The sequence below is a fragment of the Macrobrachium nipponense genome, chromosome 44, assembly GCF_015104395.2.
Source record: "Macrobrachium nipponense isolate FS-2020 chromosome 44, ASM1510439v2, whole genome shotgun sequence".
NCBI lineage: Eukaryota > Metazoa > Arthropoda > Malacostraca > Decapoda > Palaemonidae > Macrobrachium > Macrobrachium nipponense.
The window spans coordinates 30,269,292-30,290,204 of NC_087221.1; the positions used below are offsets into that span (position 1 = coordinate 30,269,292).

At 36.8% G+C, this 20,913-nt stretch overlaps 1 protein-coding gene across 1 annotated transcript in view; it reads left to right on the forward strand.

Annotated features, from left to right (window-relative positions):
- Window positions 1-18,717, forward strand: part of LOC135204141 (uncharacterized) — a 101,839-nt gene extending 83,122 nt beyond the window's left edge. Inside the window, exon 2 of the mRNA XM_064234148.1 lies at window positions 10,164-18,717. Within this exon, the coding sequence (XP_064090218.1) occupies window positions 10,178-15,334 (5,157 nt within the window). The 5' untranslated portion in view covers window positions 10,164-10,177 and the 3' untranslated portion in view covers window positions 15,335-18,717. The remainder of the gene's footprint in view (window positions 1-10,163) is intronic.
- The last annotated feature ends 2,196 nt before the right edge of the window (window positions 18,718-20,913 follow it).

The window sequence follows — 20,913 nt, forward strand, 5'->3', positions numbered from 1 at the left end:
TTTTTAAACTTCCCAACTAAGGTAAAATAGTTTGTCATTCTAGTACAAGAACAAAATTGTCTTCCCAACTAATATCCAAATACGACTTGTCTAAACGTAAGTAATCTTTTTGTCTTGGAACTTAAAACCAAAATATTTCTATATTCCCAGTCTACTTACACCAAAACATTATTTGTTTCCTTTTAATTCACCAAAACATTATTTGTTTCCTTTTAATTCACCAAAACATTATTTGTTTCCTTTTAATTCACTTATAGTCGTCCCAAGTAAACCAAAATATTTTTTACTTACCAGCTAACAACCAAATATCTTGCTATTTCCAAATGAAACCAAATAATTTTTCACTTACCAGCTAAAACCAAATCAACTTGCTATTCTTGAGTAAAACCAAAGAATCATTTATCTAAACTTCAGTAATTTTTTTTTTTTTTTTTTTTTTGTTCTCCATCTCGATGAGCTAAAAATTCCTTTTTTGCGTTCTGTTAACAAATAAAACCGTATTACAGATCTGTCATCGCTTTCATAATAAGCGCAAATCCTCATTTCTCTCACTCGTGCATTTTACGTGGCTTATATCAAGCGTATACGCATTTAAAGGCATATAACTTAATGGATTTTATTTACTCCTAGTATATCAAGAGTATACGCATTTAAACATGCAACCTAATTGACTTTATTTGCTCCTCGTATATTGAGCGTATACGCATCTACAGACAAATAATTCAATGGAATTTACTTATTCTTGAATATCGTGCGTATACGCATTCAAAGCAGATCATTTAATGGGCTTTATCAAACGTATAAGTATTTACAAACATATATGATATTGGACTTTATCAAAAGTATACGCCTTTAAAGCATTTTATTCAATGACCTTTACTCATTACTGGTATATCAAGCGTATACGCATTTAAAACATATCAATTAAAGGATGTTATCTATTCGTCAAAAACAGAATGAAACGAAAAAAGTAATCCTGCGTAATAGGATCGCTCAAGTGTAATCCCTACGCAATAAATAAATAAATAAATAAATAAAAAATAAATAAATAAACTCGTAAACAAAGTGTATGTCACCGAAAGAACAACAATTTCGAAGTGAGTCACTTTCCGAACGCGGAACAACGGAACAACAACATATTACTTTGAATAAGTCATCACGCAGTCAGCGTGATCTAACTACCTACACACGCACACAGGTGCACGAACTTACATTGGGTCATACAATGCGTATGCACACACATACGAATGCTTCATTTGCATGTCCGTCTACATACATACATGCATACACAAATAAACACACACACACTTGGTTATTATCATTAATATCCAGCACAATAAGCATTCTTTGGAAAGTTGTAATTTTGAAAAGGAGAGAGAGAGAGAGAGAGAGAGCATATTTTAAGAATAATATAATCCCGGTACGGTGAGCATTACCCCGTCAACAGAGAGAGAGAGAGAGAGAGAGAGAGAGAGAGAGAGAGAGAGAGAGAGAGAGAGAAATGTTAAAATTTGAAATGGGTGATTGATGGTTTACAGGAACCGGTAGTTGGGTGATTGTAGTAATTGCGTGAGATGCCGACATAATTAAAGGCCATGTGTCTCCGCCCTCCCTCCCTCCCTCCCCAAAACCCCCTACCCCGTCTCCCGGTGGCTTAACGGCCCCTGTCATCCTTTTATGCTTTTACAAACATCGTGCTTTTAGTTTTTTCTTTCTAGATGAAACTTTTGGTAGGATACCAAATATGGATTTCATATAGAAATACGTGTTACTCCACCTTCAAAATTTTATTTCACTTTTTACAGTTCGCCACTTAATTAAGTAGTTTGAAATTAAACAAATACCTATTTCATTCTTAATCGTTCTTGTTTTTAAAAATTTAATTTAGAGAATGACAGTATTTCAATTTTACTAAACGACACACGTTAAATTATGTTATACTTTAATCATTTACTTGATATTCTAGATCAATTTTATAGAATACCCGTCATTCATCAAATTGGCCAGAGATCACTGTTAGCCACTAAGTCCAATCCTCATTTAAATCCGATGTGAAATCTTATCAAAGCGATACTTCGCCTGATCGGCGACACATTTTCATTTTTCTCAAGAAGTCTACATTTAAATCAAAATGAAAATTTACCCCCAAAATGCCCTCTCGCTTGAATTCACCTAAAGAGCGAGAGATTCTCATTCTGAGAATAGGGCAGCGTTATGATATATATACATGAAGATAAAAATTCCTTTTCATTATCACCATGTTCACACATCTCTGAGATATATATGTGTTATTACATATGGAAATAATCGTCACCGTAGTTGCGCATCCTCTATCTACTTTTGTCCGTCAAATTAAATTTGGCCTTAAGGCTACTTTCAGCCGTTATGCTATTTTCGTCCATTTGGCTGCTTAGCATAAAGAGGCGTGAACAAACAGATCCGGGAATACACCCGTGTATAGACTGAATTCATGCATAACAAATAACTTCGCTTTATTTTATTTTACTTATTTTTTTTAACAGTACTCAGAGAAACTATTTCTTAAATAAACCTGTGCTACTGATAACTGCTTCTGTTGCTGCACCTGTTCGTTTATCTTTGTCAAGTCATTCTAGTATTTATCATTATATATCCTCATTACTAATTACTGCCTAGGTCACCTGTGAATGAAATGGTTACTTATATTGGATGTATAAAATGTTATTATTATTATTTTTATTATTAAACGTCAATGCCGTTCGTTCTTCAAGTCAGAATTTCGATTACCAATTTATTCAGTTAAGTAAATTGATAATAATAATAATAATAATAATAATAATAATAATAATACTTTAACACATGCATATTCTTCAGATTTCCATAGTATTTAAGTTACCGTTAAAAAGTAATATGGAAGTAACTGGCAAAAATTTGGTATAAGAAATGAGAGAGAGAGAGAGAGAGAGAGAGAGAGAGAGAGAGAGAGAGAGAATATGTTAAAGCCTGGCCCGATATGTATCGCCCTTCAAACTTACAATGGATGCGCGCGCGAGTAGTTATGTGCGTGCGTGCGTGTGTGTGTGTGTGTGTGTGTGTGTGCGCGCGCGCTTAGATATCATTACCTTGCTTCCCAGCAACAATGATCATCGTGAGTGACCTTGATTAGAAGCAATTACGGAAGTTAAACGGACAGATTACAACGGAAGAAGAGGGCAGTACACTCACTGTACTTTCAACTATAATCAAGGTTGGATTATACTCTATATCCCCTTGACTGGAATTTCGTTTCAAGGTCTTATCCAAAACTGGTAAACTGGTTACTTTGGAAAAAGTTGTCATGCACTAAAATATTAACCTCATGATTGGGTTTTCCATGAAGATGAATAATCATAATATATATTAAAAAATATATCACAAAGAAAGGGAATTCAGTAAGATTGGCTTTCCCCTGAAGATGAATAATAATAATAATAATAATAATAATAATAAATTTCACAGAAATAATTATAACACCGAAATGGAATTAATTGAAAAGTAATAATATGAAGTATCAGAAACTCTATGAAATTAAGAAAAATGGAAATTCAATTATCAATTATATACTAATAAAGATTGGACTTTTCCTGAAGACATAATTATAGTAATGGATGGTATTTTACAGAATATCTAAGAAAGAACTGTAATTGCAGTATACAATATCGGAAGCTCTATAAGAATTCGATACAAAATGGAAATTCAATTAATTTTTAATTATGATAAAGATAGAGTTTTCCCTCTATAGAATCATGATAAAAAAATTCATCATTAAAATGATAAAAACTAATAGGAAATAACTAATATATATATATAATATATATATATATATATATATATATATATATATACACACATATTATATATATATATATATATATATATATATATACATACACACCCACCCACATATATATATATATATATATATATATATATATATATATATATATATATATATATATATAGAAGAGAGAGAGATAAAACTAACCAAAAATGAAAGAGTCCTTCAAGAATGAAAATTCAATGAACATTTATAGTAAAACTAGGATTTTCTGTGAGGAGAATCACGATAAAAGAGAAAAACTCATCGTAAAAATTATTACAACGAATTGGAAACCACTCCGGAAAAAAATATAGAGAGAGAGACAATGAACACTCACAAAAATAAATGATGAAACAAAATAATTCACATGAAATGTAAAAAAAAAAAAAAAAAAAGATTGAAAATGCATCATGAAGCGAGAACATCACCTGTGCCGAAGGTACGCGCGAGATTTCTCAGTCATCGAATTAAAAAGAAAAGAAAAAAAAAAAAAGTGTGTGTGTTGGATACAAGTGTCAAAAGCGATTCAGTCATGTGTAGAGTTCATCTGCTTGGCCTGCTGCTGTGGTATACAATCGTTTGCTGTATGTGGGAGACCAACAAACACAGTGTCGCTTGAGACTCGGTTTGTTCGCGGTGCACCAACACTGCTCGTTGTCCTTAGCTGCGATGACATTGCGTCATACGGACTTAGAATGAAATTGGGACGACCGGAAATATAATAGGATGGTGGTGAAATGATCGGGGAATGATTTTACATACGTGAGCAGATCTGAAGTCTTGAAATGTTGAAAGTGGTGTTACGGTAATGATGTGCAATGAGATAAAAACGTCGAGATCGGTGTTATTTCATTGATGTGCTATGGGATAATATTTGTGGACATCTCTGGGAAAACCTTGTTTGTTAAAATCTCCGGCAAAACGGTGTTAGCGAAATGCATCGAGAGGTATGTGCACTTAGTTAAAAATAAAACTTTCTCTCTCTCTCTCTCTCTCTCTCTCTCTCTCTCTCTCTCACACACACATACAAACAAACATTAATACATAAATCTATATCCTCGATGTACATTCAAGGATATAACTCTATATCCTCGGACAGATATCAAAACATTTATCGCAACTTGAATCATCAAAGTCTCTTCTAGGGAAGCTACGCAAATATAAAAGTAAGGAAAAGGAGTATAAACAGTGTGTCATGATATTCATCGCATGCTGCAAAATAAAGTAACTGCCTACTACTTATACTTACTCTGAGACACGTGACTTGTGTAGAGGGCGGCGACGTAGTATAGGTACTGCTGATGAGCCCACTGAATGGGGTTTTATATATATATATATATATATATATATATATATATATATATATATATATATATATAGAATATATATATATATATCTATATCTATATCTATATCTATAAACTATATCTATATCTATATCTATATCTATCTATATCTATATCAATACTATATATATCTATATCTATATCTATATATATATATATATATATATATATATATTATATATATATATATATTATATATATATATATATGAATAATTATCACATCACCGTGATTCATATAAATTATTCGAGCTACAAATGTCCTTTAATATCTAATTCGCTCTACCTCGGAATTAATACATTTTTATATATGTAAACCGAAGGGGAATTTTTTAGTTTGATAATAATTTCGTCCTCTCGTGGGTGCGAACCACCGCCCAGCGGACAGAGATGAGATCAGGACGTCATTGACGTTATGGATTCGGCTAACAAGTGAGGTTATAAGTTTATACCGATTCCAACCGTACAAGGACATCTGTAGCTCTTATAATATATATATATATATATATATATATATATATATATATATATATATATATGTATGTATATGAATATTTATCACATCACCGTGATTCATATAAATCATTCGAGCTACAAATGTCCTTTAATATCTAATTTGCTCTACCTCGGAATTGATATATTTTCATATATATACCGAGGGGGAATTTTTTAGTGATAATAATTCGTACCCCCATGGAATCGAACCACCGTCCAGTTGGACAGGGAACGAAATCAGGATCGGACAGTGACGCTACCGAAACGGCTAGCGTCACTGTCCGATCCTGATTTCGTTCCCTGTCCAACTGGACGGTGCTTCGATTCCATGGGGGTACGAAATTATTATAAACTAAAAAAATTCCCCCTCGGTACATATATGAAAATATATCAATTCCGAGGTAGAGCGAATTAGATATTAAAGGACATTTGTAGCTCGAATGATGTATGTATATTTATATATATATATATATATATAATATATATATATATTATATATATATATCTATATATATATATACACACACACACACACACACACACACACACACATATATATATATATATATATTATATAATATATAATATATATATATATGAATCAGTGTTGTTGATTGACAGCGATTAGTGTTAAGAGATAATGTGCAACTATCGACGAAATGGTAGTGTTTATGACAGACACAACTAACGCTTAAATTGGATGCAACATCTGTCAACCACATGCGTGTATCTGTAATTCAGTACCAGGTGATGCGTGATACAGCTTTCATTATGACAGCAGACGGTGTTATGTGGAAATGACAGCAAAACATGTTGAGGGAGGTCAAGTTCTGGAAGCTATTGCACTGTAGGCATAACTAAAGGTTCTTTGCAACTACTTTCGTTTCTTTTTACTGTACATCCCTTGATATTCTCTTTCTTTCATCTTACTTTCCACCCTCTCTAATAATTGTTTCATAGTGCAACTGCTTTGAGGTTTTCCTCCTGTTACACCATTAAAAGCTCCTTTACTCTCGGTTTTCCTTTCAGCGCTGAATGACCTCATAGGTCCCAGCGCTTGGTCTTTGGCCCAAATCTTATATTCCAGTTACTGTTCCGAATTTAATGTCTAATTCTTGTAGCTGGGAGATTGTCCGGATGTATAAAAACAATTCTTTTTTTTTATGCGACTGAATTTAATAATCCCCTCAAACCCCCCCTAAAAAAAAAAACAAACAAAACGCAGTTAAGAATTAAGATTTCCTTTTTTTTGTGACGTTAAATTTTAACTTTAAGTATTAATATATATATATATATATATATATATATATATATATATCTATAGATAAATCCTAATATATACATATAAATATATATATTATATATATATATATATATATATATATACATAATTATATATATATATATATATATATAATATATATATATATATATATATATATATATATATATATATATATATATTATATATTATTTATTTTTTTAAGAATGCGGGTCAATGAAAAATTTTTTACACTGAACCATGAGAAATTTCACTACGCTTTACAAAGTTATGCATTTGCAAACATGTTACTGACAGAAAATTGACGGCATCTTATGAACGTATATAACTCCATATTTTGCCATTCTTCTTTTAGATGACTTAAATCTTACGCCAGAGATCACTTTAGGAAAATGGAAATATGAGTTTGTAAGTTAACAACGCTATAAGAGTAAGGTGCTAAAGGTGTGAGTGAAGTGGTTCTCAACTTTTATATTATCACGCCCCCTCTAAGAGTCGGTTCTTCCCTCCCCCCCCCCCCCCCTCTTTGCATCTGAGAGAGAGAGAGAGAGAGAGAGAGAGAGAGAGAGAAGGGGTTTCGAGGGAGGTAAATAATCACAAAACATTGTAAGCCCAACGAGTCAAATTAGAGTAGTAGACTCTAGGAAAGTAACGTTATAAGGCGATATATTCGGATTTTTTAAAGCAAACTTTTGAATATTAGTTCCTCACCCTTGTTAAGAGAATAACGAATTTATATAATTAGAGAATTTTTACATTTTTCCATAGGGCTCGCGCCTCCCCTGGAAATTGCTGACGCCCCCCTAGGGGAGTGGGCCCCCCAGGTTGAGGCCCACTGTTAGTGGTAACATCGCCACTCGTCCAATCCCACCCCGCCAAAGGAAAAAAAATTGCGTCATTCTGCTTCAGTGAAGCGTTAGCGTGACATCTAACTAACTCCGGGCCATTTGGAGTTACAGTAACGAGAAACATTTTAAATGAGTGAGAAAGTGAGAAGCACCGCGTCATTATTACGGAAGTAAATTGAGTTGCGTAAGTGCCATTATTAATTCAGTTGACGTTATTCCAGGCTGCGTGTGCCTTGGTCTTTACAGAGACAACAGACAGGCAGACAGACAGACACACGAGAGACTTCGATTCGGTTTTGGCGTTTAAATGGCATCTTTGTTCTACCACGCGACTGTTTACAATGTTAACTTCGAATCTTGAATTAATAACTTAAAATTTTGAATCAATAAGTACTTGCGTACTTTACGTCTGCATATAGTTTCGAAGACAAGACCAAATTATTAATTTAGATAAACAAAACTAAACGCTGTAACTGAAAAAAAGATGAAAAACTGAAGCAGTAATAACAAGGGATGAAGCACAAGAGAATTGTCACCATTTTATTCTGCTATCTCCTCTAGTGGCGACAATTCTCGGCTATCGCTAGTGGTTCATGCCTTGTTAATACTGCTTGAACCACTAAAGACAGCCATTTTATCACCATTTTATTCTTGGCTGTTTTCACTGACTTTCGGATTCACATTTTACAGGGCAGAGAACTCTGTGCTTAGCACTTGTGTGATGATGATGTTGGCCTGGGACTACCTTTGAGTGTTGGGGTGTACCTACGTGCTTAGTGTACTATGCTTGTTCGTGAATTGTTATTCTGAATGCGCATTAGTGTCTGATTTTTCGTTGGGTATGTGACTGTAGTTCTTTATGTGGTTATTGCTTGCAGGATGTGTATATGATTTTCGGTGAATGCTTGGTGAATAAACGCGTCCAGTTGCGGTTAGTATGTTTTCTGCTGTGTTTGTGATTTGTGTAAGTGTTTGTGCATTACATGTAATAAAACTGAATTCTATTTTTGAAATACATTCATAACCTCAAACATTTCATGTCTTTGTTCCTTTCATTCCTAATGCTTCAGGCTTGCCTGATTTACTGCCTGTCCTTTACAGGTTTGCCCGTTATCTTTTGGAAGTTGTGCATTAAATGTTTATTTCTGTCGTTTGTGTGTGCGTTTTTTTTTTTTTTTTTTTTTTTTTGCCCATCAAGTCTTACACTTTCCGCTTTATTGACATCGGTATCGTTGACCACTACCGTTGAGACACCAGTTCACATATATATGATTTCACGTAACCTGTTATTCCTTTTAGATTTCTGTTTGGGAATATCTGTCCCAGTCTAACCATTACCGCATTCCGTGGCTCTCCTGAAACATTGTGGCTGAACAAATATGGTTCATCTACGTCTAAACTAAGTGAATCTAACGCCAATCGAACGGCTTCTCAAACTATTTTCCTATAATGTAATCAAGTTTATTTCCTGCTGATTAGCAAAAAATCCACACTCCGTTCCCATCCATTTTCTTATCTCGCAACATTACAGTTACATCAGAGGAACAAAAACAGCGTGTGTGTGTTTAGAACAGAAGGGGAACAGATATGTACCTCATACATATTTATTCATTTGTTTATTGCTACGGTAATGAAAGGGTAATTCGTCACACCAGTTGTTTCGAGAAAACAAACTAACTTTGCCCTGGCCGGTGATTGACAGCTGCACGCGGATGGTTCCCCCACGTTCAGGAATTCAGTTTGAATAATTAATGGAAATTCAACAGGATATTCGAATGAACTCTTGTCTTCTCATTTTGCAGCTGTTGGCGCGTTTCAGCTTTCAGCATTTCGCCTCTGTTGTCGGTGTTGTGGAACAATAGCTGATGAGCGAATGTTGCCAAGAATCACAGACAGAAAACTTGTTGCCCTTCTTGCTTTTGATGACTCAAATATTTCGTTGAAGATCTCTTTAGGAAAACAAGAATATCCCTCTTTAATTGAGTATTGTTAGCTACAAATCTTTCTGAATGGTCAGAGGCAACTAATTCATAAAAAAAATTTGCAATTTTGGTCAGGCTTGTTAGAGTTTTATTCTGCTTTGTATGACTGTTAAGAAAGACCTTAAATTCCTTGGAAGAAATTAGAAATTAATGTTTATTTTATTTATCTTGACTTAGAAAGTTGGGCTTAAAGTTTACCCACAAAGCAGAAACAACTAACACGAAACATTTTATATTCATTACCTCAAATAATTGGGCATCTTTTAAAGTTTACCCACACGATATGTATATTTCACACGAGACAGAAATCAGTTATAAGAAACTGTCAGTCATAATGAGAAAGTAGTGTAATGTTTTGCTCTTTCTGTTGCAGGTGGTGGCGGTAAAATGGCATCAGCAGCACTGAATGCAGGGCTGCTGGAGGCTTTAGTGGTGTCTCGTGGTGCTACGTCTCAGAACTCTGGGGATTCTACCAATCACCCAGGATCTCCCAACAGCACAGGTGAAGAACCTACTCCAAACCATCACTCCTACCTTCACGCCCACTTCCAGGGCGTGACTTCTCATTTCAGCAGCGAAGTTGATGCGCACGACGTCTCCACCTCAGGAGGAGACGTCACAACAGAAGACGACGAGGGAAGTCTTAACGATCCAATATCCAACTACTACAGATCATTAGGAGAGGAACAGCAGCTTTTGGCGTCAGCTAAGAAGAGGCGCAAGCAGAGTAAACCTGTTCGCCTTCCTACACCCCAAGGAGAACCAGGTGTCACACAGGAAACTGCTGCTAGTAAACAAGAGGAAGCACAGTTTGACTCTGAAATGTCAAATCCATCGGCAGAAGGTGATGACAATATTACTTGCCAACACTGCAACTTAGAGGTCCCTACTGAAGACAGTCTCAGGCGTCACATCATAGAAGAGCACATTGGGCAATTATTGAGTGATGACGTGACTCGTCAACATCAACAACAGCGTCACCAACAGCACGTGAAGCATGAATTGGAGCCAGGTGAACAAAGAATTCGAGAGAGTGAGGGCACTCCTCTAAATCTTTCTAGTCCTAAGTGGGATGATCGCCCATCTTCTAGGCATCATGGAGGATTTAGTCCACCTACTAGTGTACCCATGCCCCCTTCATTTAATGATGTAAAGCTCAGTTTGCCTAATCTTCTACCATTAGGACCCCCTCCATTTTTATTACCTTTTATACACCCAGAACATGAGCGGTATCATGGTATTCCCCATTCACAGCAGACTTCCTCTCCCTCTTCTTCTAGTGGCCAACAAAATCGAATATTTAACCAAGAAGCATACTGTGAATTGTGCCATAAAGAATTCTGTAACAAATATTTCCTGAAAACTCATAAAGCAAATAAACATGGAATATACTCCCCTGAAGTTAGCAGCTCTCCTACAGGCATTCCCTCTGGGCATTCTACTCCTCTTGGTCCTACAGTTCCCTTAACTTCACCACTAGGTCCAAGCATTAGTGCAGGAAGTATACCTGGGTCACCATATGCTGGTGCTTTCATAACAGCTAATATGAACACCCTCCCACTTCGTCCTTTATTGCCAACACAACATAGTGCTAACAAAATGATGTCAGCAAACAAAGATTCTAGTGCTAGTAACAAAACAGGGGGTGTTATTAACTTGGAAGCATACTGTGAATTGTGTCAAAAAGAATTCTGTAATAAATACTTCCTGAAACGTCACAAGGCAAAGATCCATGGTATTAGCATTGATGTAGTTATTAAGCCAAAAAATCATGGTCAGATTCCTCCCAGAGTAGCTCCAGATCGTCCAGAAGGGTGGTGTGATGCTTGCCGCAGAGACATTGGTGGTCGTGTCGCTCTCAATGCCCATAAACTACAAGCACATGGCCCTCATATTGTTGCGCCCCTGCCTTCGCCTCACAATACATCTCCTCAAACACCAAGGAACCCAAGGACTCCAACACCAAAAGAGTCACGCAAAGACTTTCCAGATCACAGGGAATTACGAGACTATTTCAGCCCTTGGGATGCAATCAAAGACCCTCGTGAAGTAAGCAGAGAATCCTGGGATGGTGAAGTTCCAAGAGACATCAGAGAATCAAAAGATGGTCCTGTTCGAAGTCCCTGGGATAGGCCTTTGGGCTCACCTTGGGATGGGGTTCGAGAAATACCAAGAAATGATCCCCACAGGGAGTCAGCAAAGGAAAACTCTTCAGATCTAGTGAATAACCAGGACTTCCATAGGAATGAGCCATGGAATAATGAAGATAATCATAGAGGTGACCATCATGATAAGCACAGTGGCAGAGGTAGATTACCTTCAATTGGCAATGTTTCAGATACAAATGAATTTCCACTAGATAAAAACGACATTCAGGCAATAAGAGAACAACATCATCGGGACTGGGAAATGCGACAGAAAGCTTTGGAACATCAAAGAGAAAGGGAACGTCAATTTATCAGACTTGAACAAGATCGTGAATTGCAAGCTCGAGAACGAGAACGAGAACGAGAACAGCAGCAAAGAGAAGACCAACAAAGGGAACAAGCACATTTGCAATGGGAAAGAGAAAGAGAAAGGGAGTTAATGATGTTGAGAGAACAGCAATTAGAAATGGGAAGGCATGAGAGAGAACGTGAAAATCAGTCAGATATCAAACACTTGCACCAAATAGAAATTAAGCAGGAGAATCAAGAGGTTGATAGTGTGCAACATAACAGTGACAAACAGAATGAAGAAAAGGTAACTCATGAAAAAAATAATTTTGAAACTGATAGAATTTCCACAGAACAAAACTCCTTAGAAGAAGGACAAGTAACTACAACTAACAAAGAAACTACTAATCTTGAGAAATCACCAGAAAATAGAGGACCAGTTGAAGATCAGGATAAGTTTCTGGAGCGAGATGAAAGAAGTACTGAAGGAGAAGGTAGTAGGCACAAAGATAGCAGAAATGAAGGCTGTGATGTTAGATCTGTAGGGCAAGAAGGAAGTAGCTATGAAAGCCGTGAAGAACCAATGGATGGTCGTGAAATAAACAGGGATCCTAGTAGGGAAGGACACAGAACTCCTGGAAGTAGTAGTGCTGATGATAACTCTAGAGATACAGGAATTATTGCAAGAGTAGGGCAGCCAGCAATGGTTCAAGCCCCACCTGGTACTAAATTTACTCCTGAGCAGCTTAGACAGTTAGGCGTTATAAACCCTGATGCCTTCTGTGAACTTTGCTGCAAAGAGTTTTGCAACAAGTATTTTCTTCGCACTCATCGTATTAAAAAACATGGTATATACACACCAGAATTTTCAGACAGGTCCAAGGCTCAACATAAAGATAATTCTCATCTTAATTTAGCTCGTCTACTAGAACGTCAAGCTTTTGATTTACGCCCTGCCCTCCCAGATATTGAAGGTGATCTTGAGTGTGAACTTTGTCGTAGACCTTTCCCTAGCCCATATCTTTTACAGATGCACAAGTACTATTTCCATGGTCCTGGACAAGAAGCAGTACAGCATGAGCAACTTGCTCTTCATCCACAACCATCTCCACATGAACAACTCCGCCAGTTAGCATTACACGCCCAACAACAAGCAAGACAGCAACATCATCAACAACAACAGCATAAAGCTAAAGTACAAGAGCACCAAAGACGTTTACAAGAACATCATGATAAATTTCAGTATCAGAGAGAAGAAGATAAAGACCAATTGCAGTTTGACCATGAGAAAAGAATGAGTGAAAGTACCTCAGAAGAAGGAGAGATAGAAAGACCAGAAGAATTACCTCGTCCATCTGTTATTGAATCAGCAGGATCTGGTGAATCTGATGCTAGTGAAGACTTAAGGAAGTTACAGTCCATGATACTTCAACTAAATCGTCAAGGAGAGATGAGCCTGAGGTGTAGACTTTGTAACAAAGATGTTGGAAATAAATACTTTTTGAGAGCTCACATGATGACAGAACATGGCATTCTTGGGAATGAAGATGTTTCTGTATCTACTCCAGCAAGTGAAGGAGCGCAAACTCCCAAAACCCCATGTGAACCTAATCCCAAATCATCTTCCCCTACTACACCTTCTGGGGAAAACCAGGCCTTTTGTAATCTCTGTAAGAAGGATTTCTTCTCTCGTTATATTCTACAACAACACATGCTAAGTACTCATGGAGTGTTTACACCTCCTGCTCCTCCTGCATCCTTCATGGAAAGAATACGAGCAGAAGTAGAAAGTCGAGAAGACAGAAAACCCCAATCTACTTCACGCTCATATTGTGAAATATGTAATAAGGAACTCTGCAATAAGTACTTTATGAAAACGCACATGTTAAAAATGCACGGAATCAACTTAGAAAATGGAGTATCTGGTGGGGTAACATGTGATCTATGCAACAAAGAGCTTTGCAGCAAATATTTCTTGCGAGTTCATAAGCAAAACACTCATGGCTTAGTAGAAGAAGGTAGAGAAGAAGGAGAGGGAATTGACAGGTCAGAGATAGAATCATGTCCTCTTTGTCCTCGTTTATTTAAGAATCGAAAATGGCTAAAGACTCATTTAACTAGCGATCATGATGATATAGGAAAGGAAAAATGGCGCGAAATAGAAGCCACTATGGTACCTCGAGAGCCTATCCAAAAACGTGGTCCATCCTGCAGTATTTGTGGCCAGTGTTTGCCTGATTTAGTTTCTCTCCAACTTCATGTTATAAAGAGCCATGGCACACATGAAAGTATTATGGAATCTGCGCAACGCACAGCAGCAGCATCAGAGGAGGCTAAAGCACATCCTTTACAGTGCTCGTTATGTCCATTCACAACTTCTACACCAGCACTTTTGGTTGCTCATGCACATACACATGCTCAAGGTATGCCATCCCTTCCCGGAGTATTAGGACAGACCATCCCATGTCCATTATGCTCTCAAGTATTACCAAACTTTGAAGCTTATCAGCACCATTTATTACAGCATCAACTTCAAGGTCTTTTAAAGCCTCTGTTTGAAAAAGAAACATTATCATCAGAGTCAAACACACAGGGACCATATGAACCTTCAATGAACAAGGGTGAGTTTGTAGAAGTGCAGACCAAACCAAGAAGACATAAAAAGAGGTGGCGTTGCTCACAGTGTGGAAGAAAATTCAAGTCAAGAGTATTGTGCCTAACCCATGTGCATGCCACTCACAACCCAAGGGCACGAGGAACATGGTTAGGTCGACCAGCTGTTCAACGCAGGCTATATAAATGCAGAAAATGTGGTGCGGTTGCGAGACGGCTCACCGCACTTAGGCAGCATATAAGAGAGCAACATCGCACAGGACCTAGTGTTCCAACTAGTCATGCTACTCCAACTAAGCCAAAAACTGCTGGACGGTTTGTAATGCAACCTTTTTTGTTAAATAATGAAAGTGGTGAAGATGGTGATGGTGAAGAAGGAAGAAATGAAAAGCATACTCTTTCTGAATGTCAGTTTGTACCATCACTGGTATATCTTCCTGTAGCACGCCGTGTTCAGCATCCTCTAACTGTCTCCTTTAGCCTCACTCCAGCGTGAGCTTTGCGTCTACTGGCGCACCATAACTCAGGGTCTTGCTCTTCTACAAAGTACAATCACGGGCTGGGCTCAGCTTGAGTTCTACACAGCTTGAGGTGCTGCCCTGTGGACTGCAGTGCCTCGCTGACTAACACACCATACAGGTGCTACACGTTCGCATCTGTAGGAGAAGCTATTCCTTCTGCAGTACGGATGAGATGATATGAAGTGGTTACTGTCCAGCGTGGCCTGCTGTTCACCCCGTAATTTCCTCTATATCACTGTACCTCAGTACCAATCAAAACCGGGAAACTTCCCATTACCTATTTCAAGAGTAGTATCTTGATTCTGATGGTGGGTGGCCTGGGTTGTGAGGGCACAGGATGGGTGGGGGCGTTGGTTGCGTCCAACACTTTGCTATATCAGGTGGACCCCACTGGTTTTGTAAATAAATGATAAAAGATCTGAATGCATTCACAAATGTGTATTTTCCATTGTATATCTCCCCAATATTTTTTTTCCACAAAAACACACATGATAACTTCAGCTTCCTTTGTATCCTTTGCAATCTATCAAATGCAAGTATTCATCTAATTTTTTTCTGCCCTTGAAAATGAATTGTGCAGAGAACAGAGGGTGTGTTTCAGATTAAATATGGTTCTGTACCATTTGCACTTACTGCCGAAGAGTAGCTATGGTAAAGAAAGGTCTGAGGCCAAAGTTTTATCAAACAAAATCAGGGGCTTCTTCCCCTCAAGCTACAAGCACACCCTTCCTTATTAACAAGATAGATCAGTCACTTATATATCAGCTGATATTTTTAAACAATTAATAAAGCATGCCAACGGAATATGTGGGTGTCCAGCCAGCTGAAGGGGCCTTCCCCTACCCTGCCCTGTGCCCGACCGTCAGGGATAAACGATAACTCTTCTTTCATATTATTATTACAATTATTATAACTATTATTATTATCTATATGTATATCTTCAACTAAGGTTTAGTATTGTATACAGGTCATTTGGATGTGTGTTAATATTAGTTTAATTATATAACAAATATAGGATGGACGTTCTTATTTATGGAGTACTTATTTGAGTCTAGATGATGACGATGATGATTGATGCTGATAATGCTAATGATGATGATCATGATGATGGTGGTGATGGTTGTCTTTGCAAGTCTGACCGTTCGCAAGGTGGCTTTGCTGATACTTAGTTAAGAGGACTCCATTTGTGTGGTTTTTAAAGGTTTGTGAATTGTGAGTGTACTGTCCACCTGGCGTAGACACCGACTTCGCAGAGACAACCAGAAACGTGTATTGTACAGTGTAGTGTAGCTCGTAGCCTTTAGTAGCATAGATAAAGGTCCTCGTTGTTTCAAACTGTGTTGATTCTGGCGAGGCTGCTGCTGCTGACGCCTCTCTGACAGTTTGCGTTCATTCCAGAGGCCAATGTGGATGTGCAGTATTGTGTACGGGGGGAGAAAAAGGCGCGCAAAGTTGATTTTGTGTACGGGGGGGAGGAAAAGGCGCGCAAAGTTGATTCATTGTCAGTGAACGAGTGCCATTGTGATTGTGGAGAACATCCAGCTAACTCACTACAATTTTCTGGACTTTTCAGGAGATGAGTGACTTAACAAGAAGTGAGATTTTCCAACATCACAGATCTCTGGCAAAATGTTTTCAGTTATGATAAAAACCTTCATCTATTCAATTTGTTATTCTGAGTGACTAACGTTAAAAAGACTTTGAACAGTGCTATATGCTTATATCGAGTGGTGCACACCCTTGCTGTCCCTCATAAGAACAGAAAATATAGTTTCAGCAATATCATATAAAATTGTTTATTATTTCATTCATTTAATTAAATAGCTAACATATTTGCACGGTTTTTATTTTTTCTATTTACTTGCTTGTTTACTTCTTTTAGCAGCCTTGTAAGTACATCATCTCCACTCGATTTTTTATACGGGCAAGAGCCCGTGCCAGCACTTGGCTGGCTCAATTTAACAATAAATTAGTTTCGTCAAATAATACGAATGTCCAATGGTACTCGCTCGCAACACAACGCCGTTCATAAGCAATGAAAAAAAAGACATAAAAAAAGACATAAATGGCTAGTTCTAGTTCCAGATATTCTGGAATGTATGTCGTACCGCGATGCCCTTTTTCCCCTCGAAGAAAAATCTGTGTTAATCCATGTCAACTGTCTGCGTGAAAGGAGATACCAACGAGGCCATGATGGTCAGTATACCAATTCATGGGTGAATCCAGAAGTACCCAATCTCTGTGTATATACGGTGTTACTGTATACCATACTGTTACCTATGCTGTGTATATCGACAGGCTCTGCTGAAACTCTTCTGAAGTTGCTTCTTTTTTTCTGACTCCAGAGCAATGTCCTTCGGTTCGATTTTTCCTCTAGCTACTGCGGTCCATAGAGCAGCGATCCGTCATGATGAATATGAGAGATGCTTTATTGTCCAACCGAACAATGTTAGTTTTCCTCCTGCAGTGTAAATGCAATGGCGCTTTGTACAGTCAATGTGATTATTTTTTCTTTTTTGCTCAAATCTGTGAGTGGATTATATGAAATGCAACTAATATATTCTGGTCATTCCAAGTCAAAATTGTTAGTATCCTCAGTAGGCTGTTTCCAAGGTCAGTGAATATGTAAGATTTGTGTTGATAGGTCCGTTCCAACCTGAGTTACGTCCCGACGACGGTGATTGGTCAGAATTAACAAGTGGGGGACGGGCCGCCCCATTGGCCCAGTCGCCCTCGAAGAGAAACTTATTTTGTGAATGAAAAATTCGAATCCTGTCGAGGTTACGTCCTCAGGTTGAAACAATTGTTTACAAATTTTGTTATGTATATTACAATTATTTTTTAATACTAACTCGGGTTCTGGATACTCTCTTCTTTTTTAACCTCTGTATTTATTATTATTTTTTTTAGTCAACCTGAATTCATTTTTTATATGGAGTTAGGAATTAGATGAACAATTATCAAGGATCTGTCATTGTTTCCATTCTTGGAAACTGACGATCATAAACTTGTATCTTTAGAAGTGTGCCATAGATATTTCATCGACCTGCCATGCTCGTTATTGTCTTTTTTTTTATTAATCATTTTAATTGTTTATTTTCTAGTCATACTAGCAAAGCAGAAATCATTTACATGGGTGTCAACCTAATGAGAAAACAATAGCATTACCAATTTGTACCAAATTTCCCATCTATATATATGTATAATTTTTTTTTCATTTACATTTTGTTCTTCCTTAAGATGACTGGAGAGTGTCAGGACGTTTTAGAAAAATACTGATTAAATTAATAATTGTCTAGTCAAAGTCGATCACGTTGAATATTGTCACGTTAAACAATGAACGAAAAAAAATTGTTTGACAAATCTTATTTGTTTTCTTTCCCCCTTGATGATGTGATAAGTTTTTTTTTTTTTGGCATCTCTGTAAAAAGATGCCAAAGTGAAACGGAGTTCACTAATAATGAATAATAATGAGGTTATTAAATATATATATATATATATATATATATATATATATATATATATATATATATATATATATATATATACATATATCTATATTGCTGTAACACTGAATTTCATTTCAACAGCAAGATGAGAACACCTTTCTTAATAGACATAACACTCCTTGTTCTTAATGAGTCGATATTCTTGTGGAATGAGGTAAAATGCTCTGAAAGTACTTACAAGCATTAGAAAAATAGAATGTTCATGGGGTTTCTCACCCAAAGTGAAAAAAGGAGAATGTTGCACAAAAGAATGAGAATGAAACAAAATAATTTGTAAATAATAAAGAAGCAAAGTTACAAACGAAAAGAGAAAGACGCATGAAAGCAAAATAAACAAATGCATAAAAAGCAAATAATTAATAAAAATTAAAAAATAAAACTAGAAGCAAATTGAAGACCTATGTAAATTAACAACAGTGTGAAATATGAATATATGAAAAAATACTGAATTATTTTAAGAAATGAACAGGAATTCTCTCTAAAGTTAAAAGAACACAAATATTAGAGCAAAGGGTGATGTCCCTTATAAGGGGAAAACCTATTATGCCTTTATATTCAATACAAATTTAATGAAAATGTTGACCTGGATATAACCCGTACACGAGAGGAATATCATAATGTGACCCAACAACTGGTACAGGTTTCTCTCTCTCTCTCTCTCTCTCTCTCTCGTCTCGTCTCTCTCTCTCTCTCCTCTCTTCTCACACACACACACACACACACACACACATATATATATATATATATATATATATTATATAATATATATATATATATATATATATATATATATGAATTTGAAGTCTATGGTAAAGAAAGTGAGCTTGATTTATAACACAAAAACCAATAAATAAAAAAGAGGGTACCTCATCTGGTCTGGAACTACAGGGTAGGAAAAAGACAAAAAGTACAAAAAAAAGTAACCTGGACAGAGAATGAACAGTTGATAGAACGTAAGTATTATTAGTTCTTGATATCTACTGTAGATTAAACACGCAAGACTGTTTAATCTATTGCTGAACCATCTTCCTGAAAGCTGAATGGAGCGGCTGGAGCTCTGGAAGTTTATTGTACACAATGAATGTGACAGTGGTAGAAAAGAATAGTTTAGAATTTCGACCAAAGGCCAGGCGCTCAGACCTATGAGGCCATTCAGCGCTGAAACGGAAATTGGAACTAGAAGGGTTTTAAAGGTGTAACAGGAGGAAAGCCTCTCAGCTGAACTATGACATTATTGTTAAAAGAGGGTAGACAGTAAGATGAAAGAGAATATGAACTAAGGTACAGTAAAAGAAATGAAAGGGCTTGCATCTAGGGGTCGAAAGGACGCTGCAAGAACCTTAAGTAATGCCTACAGCGCAACGCGTGAGGTGCACTGACGGCACTGGGGGTGACAAGAGGTGTCTTGTTTTTTTTTCTACGTACATTGCCCAAGATACATTATTGACTCACCATTTAGTAAAAAAAAAAAAAAAAAGGAAAATAACAATTTAATGTAATTACAAAAGAAAATTAAGAGGCATCAACAATGCATTAAATGTATAAATGGTACTTTGCTCTATGCTCTTCTTGCCTTGTTCTTAGATATCAGAAGTTTCCTGAATTCCAAGAAACTAAGGCCTAAATTAACGACTTTATTGTAGATAACAACTGAAATATCTTGCAACACCATCTTTACTAAAAGAGAGAGAGGCAGAGAGAGTGATACCCTAATTCTATGGGTACTATGCCAAACGCTGAAGGTCAGGAATATCTTCCAGTGTATTTCCTTTCGTCTACAATAGCATGTAAACTTCAACCTTCTCCATAGTATGAACATTTGTATTATTTCACACACACACCTGTTGTATACAAACACCTGTCGTTATATAACACGTAGGAGCACACACATGCGTTTTGAATTTGTAAACTGCTATTCAGACCCCCCCCCCCCTCTCTCTCTCTCTCTCTCTCTCTCTCTCTTTTGTTGGATTTGGGGCTACGATAAAGGTGTATGTGTGCATTCACCTGTGACTCACTCACCTGTATAGATAAACAGGAAACAA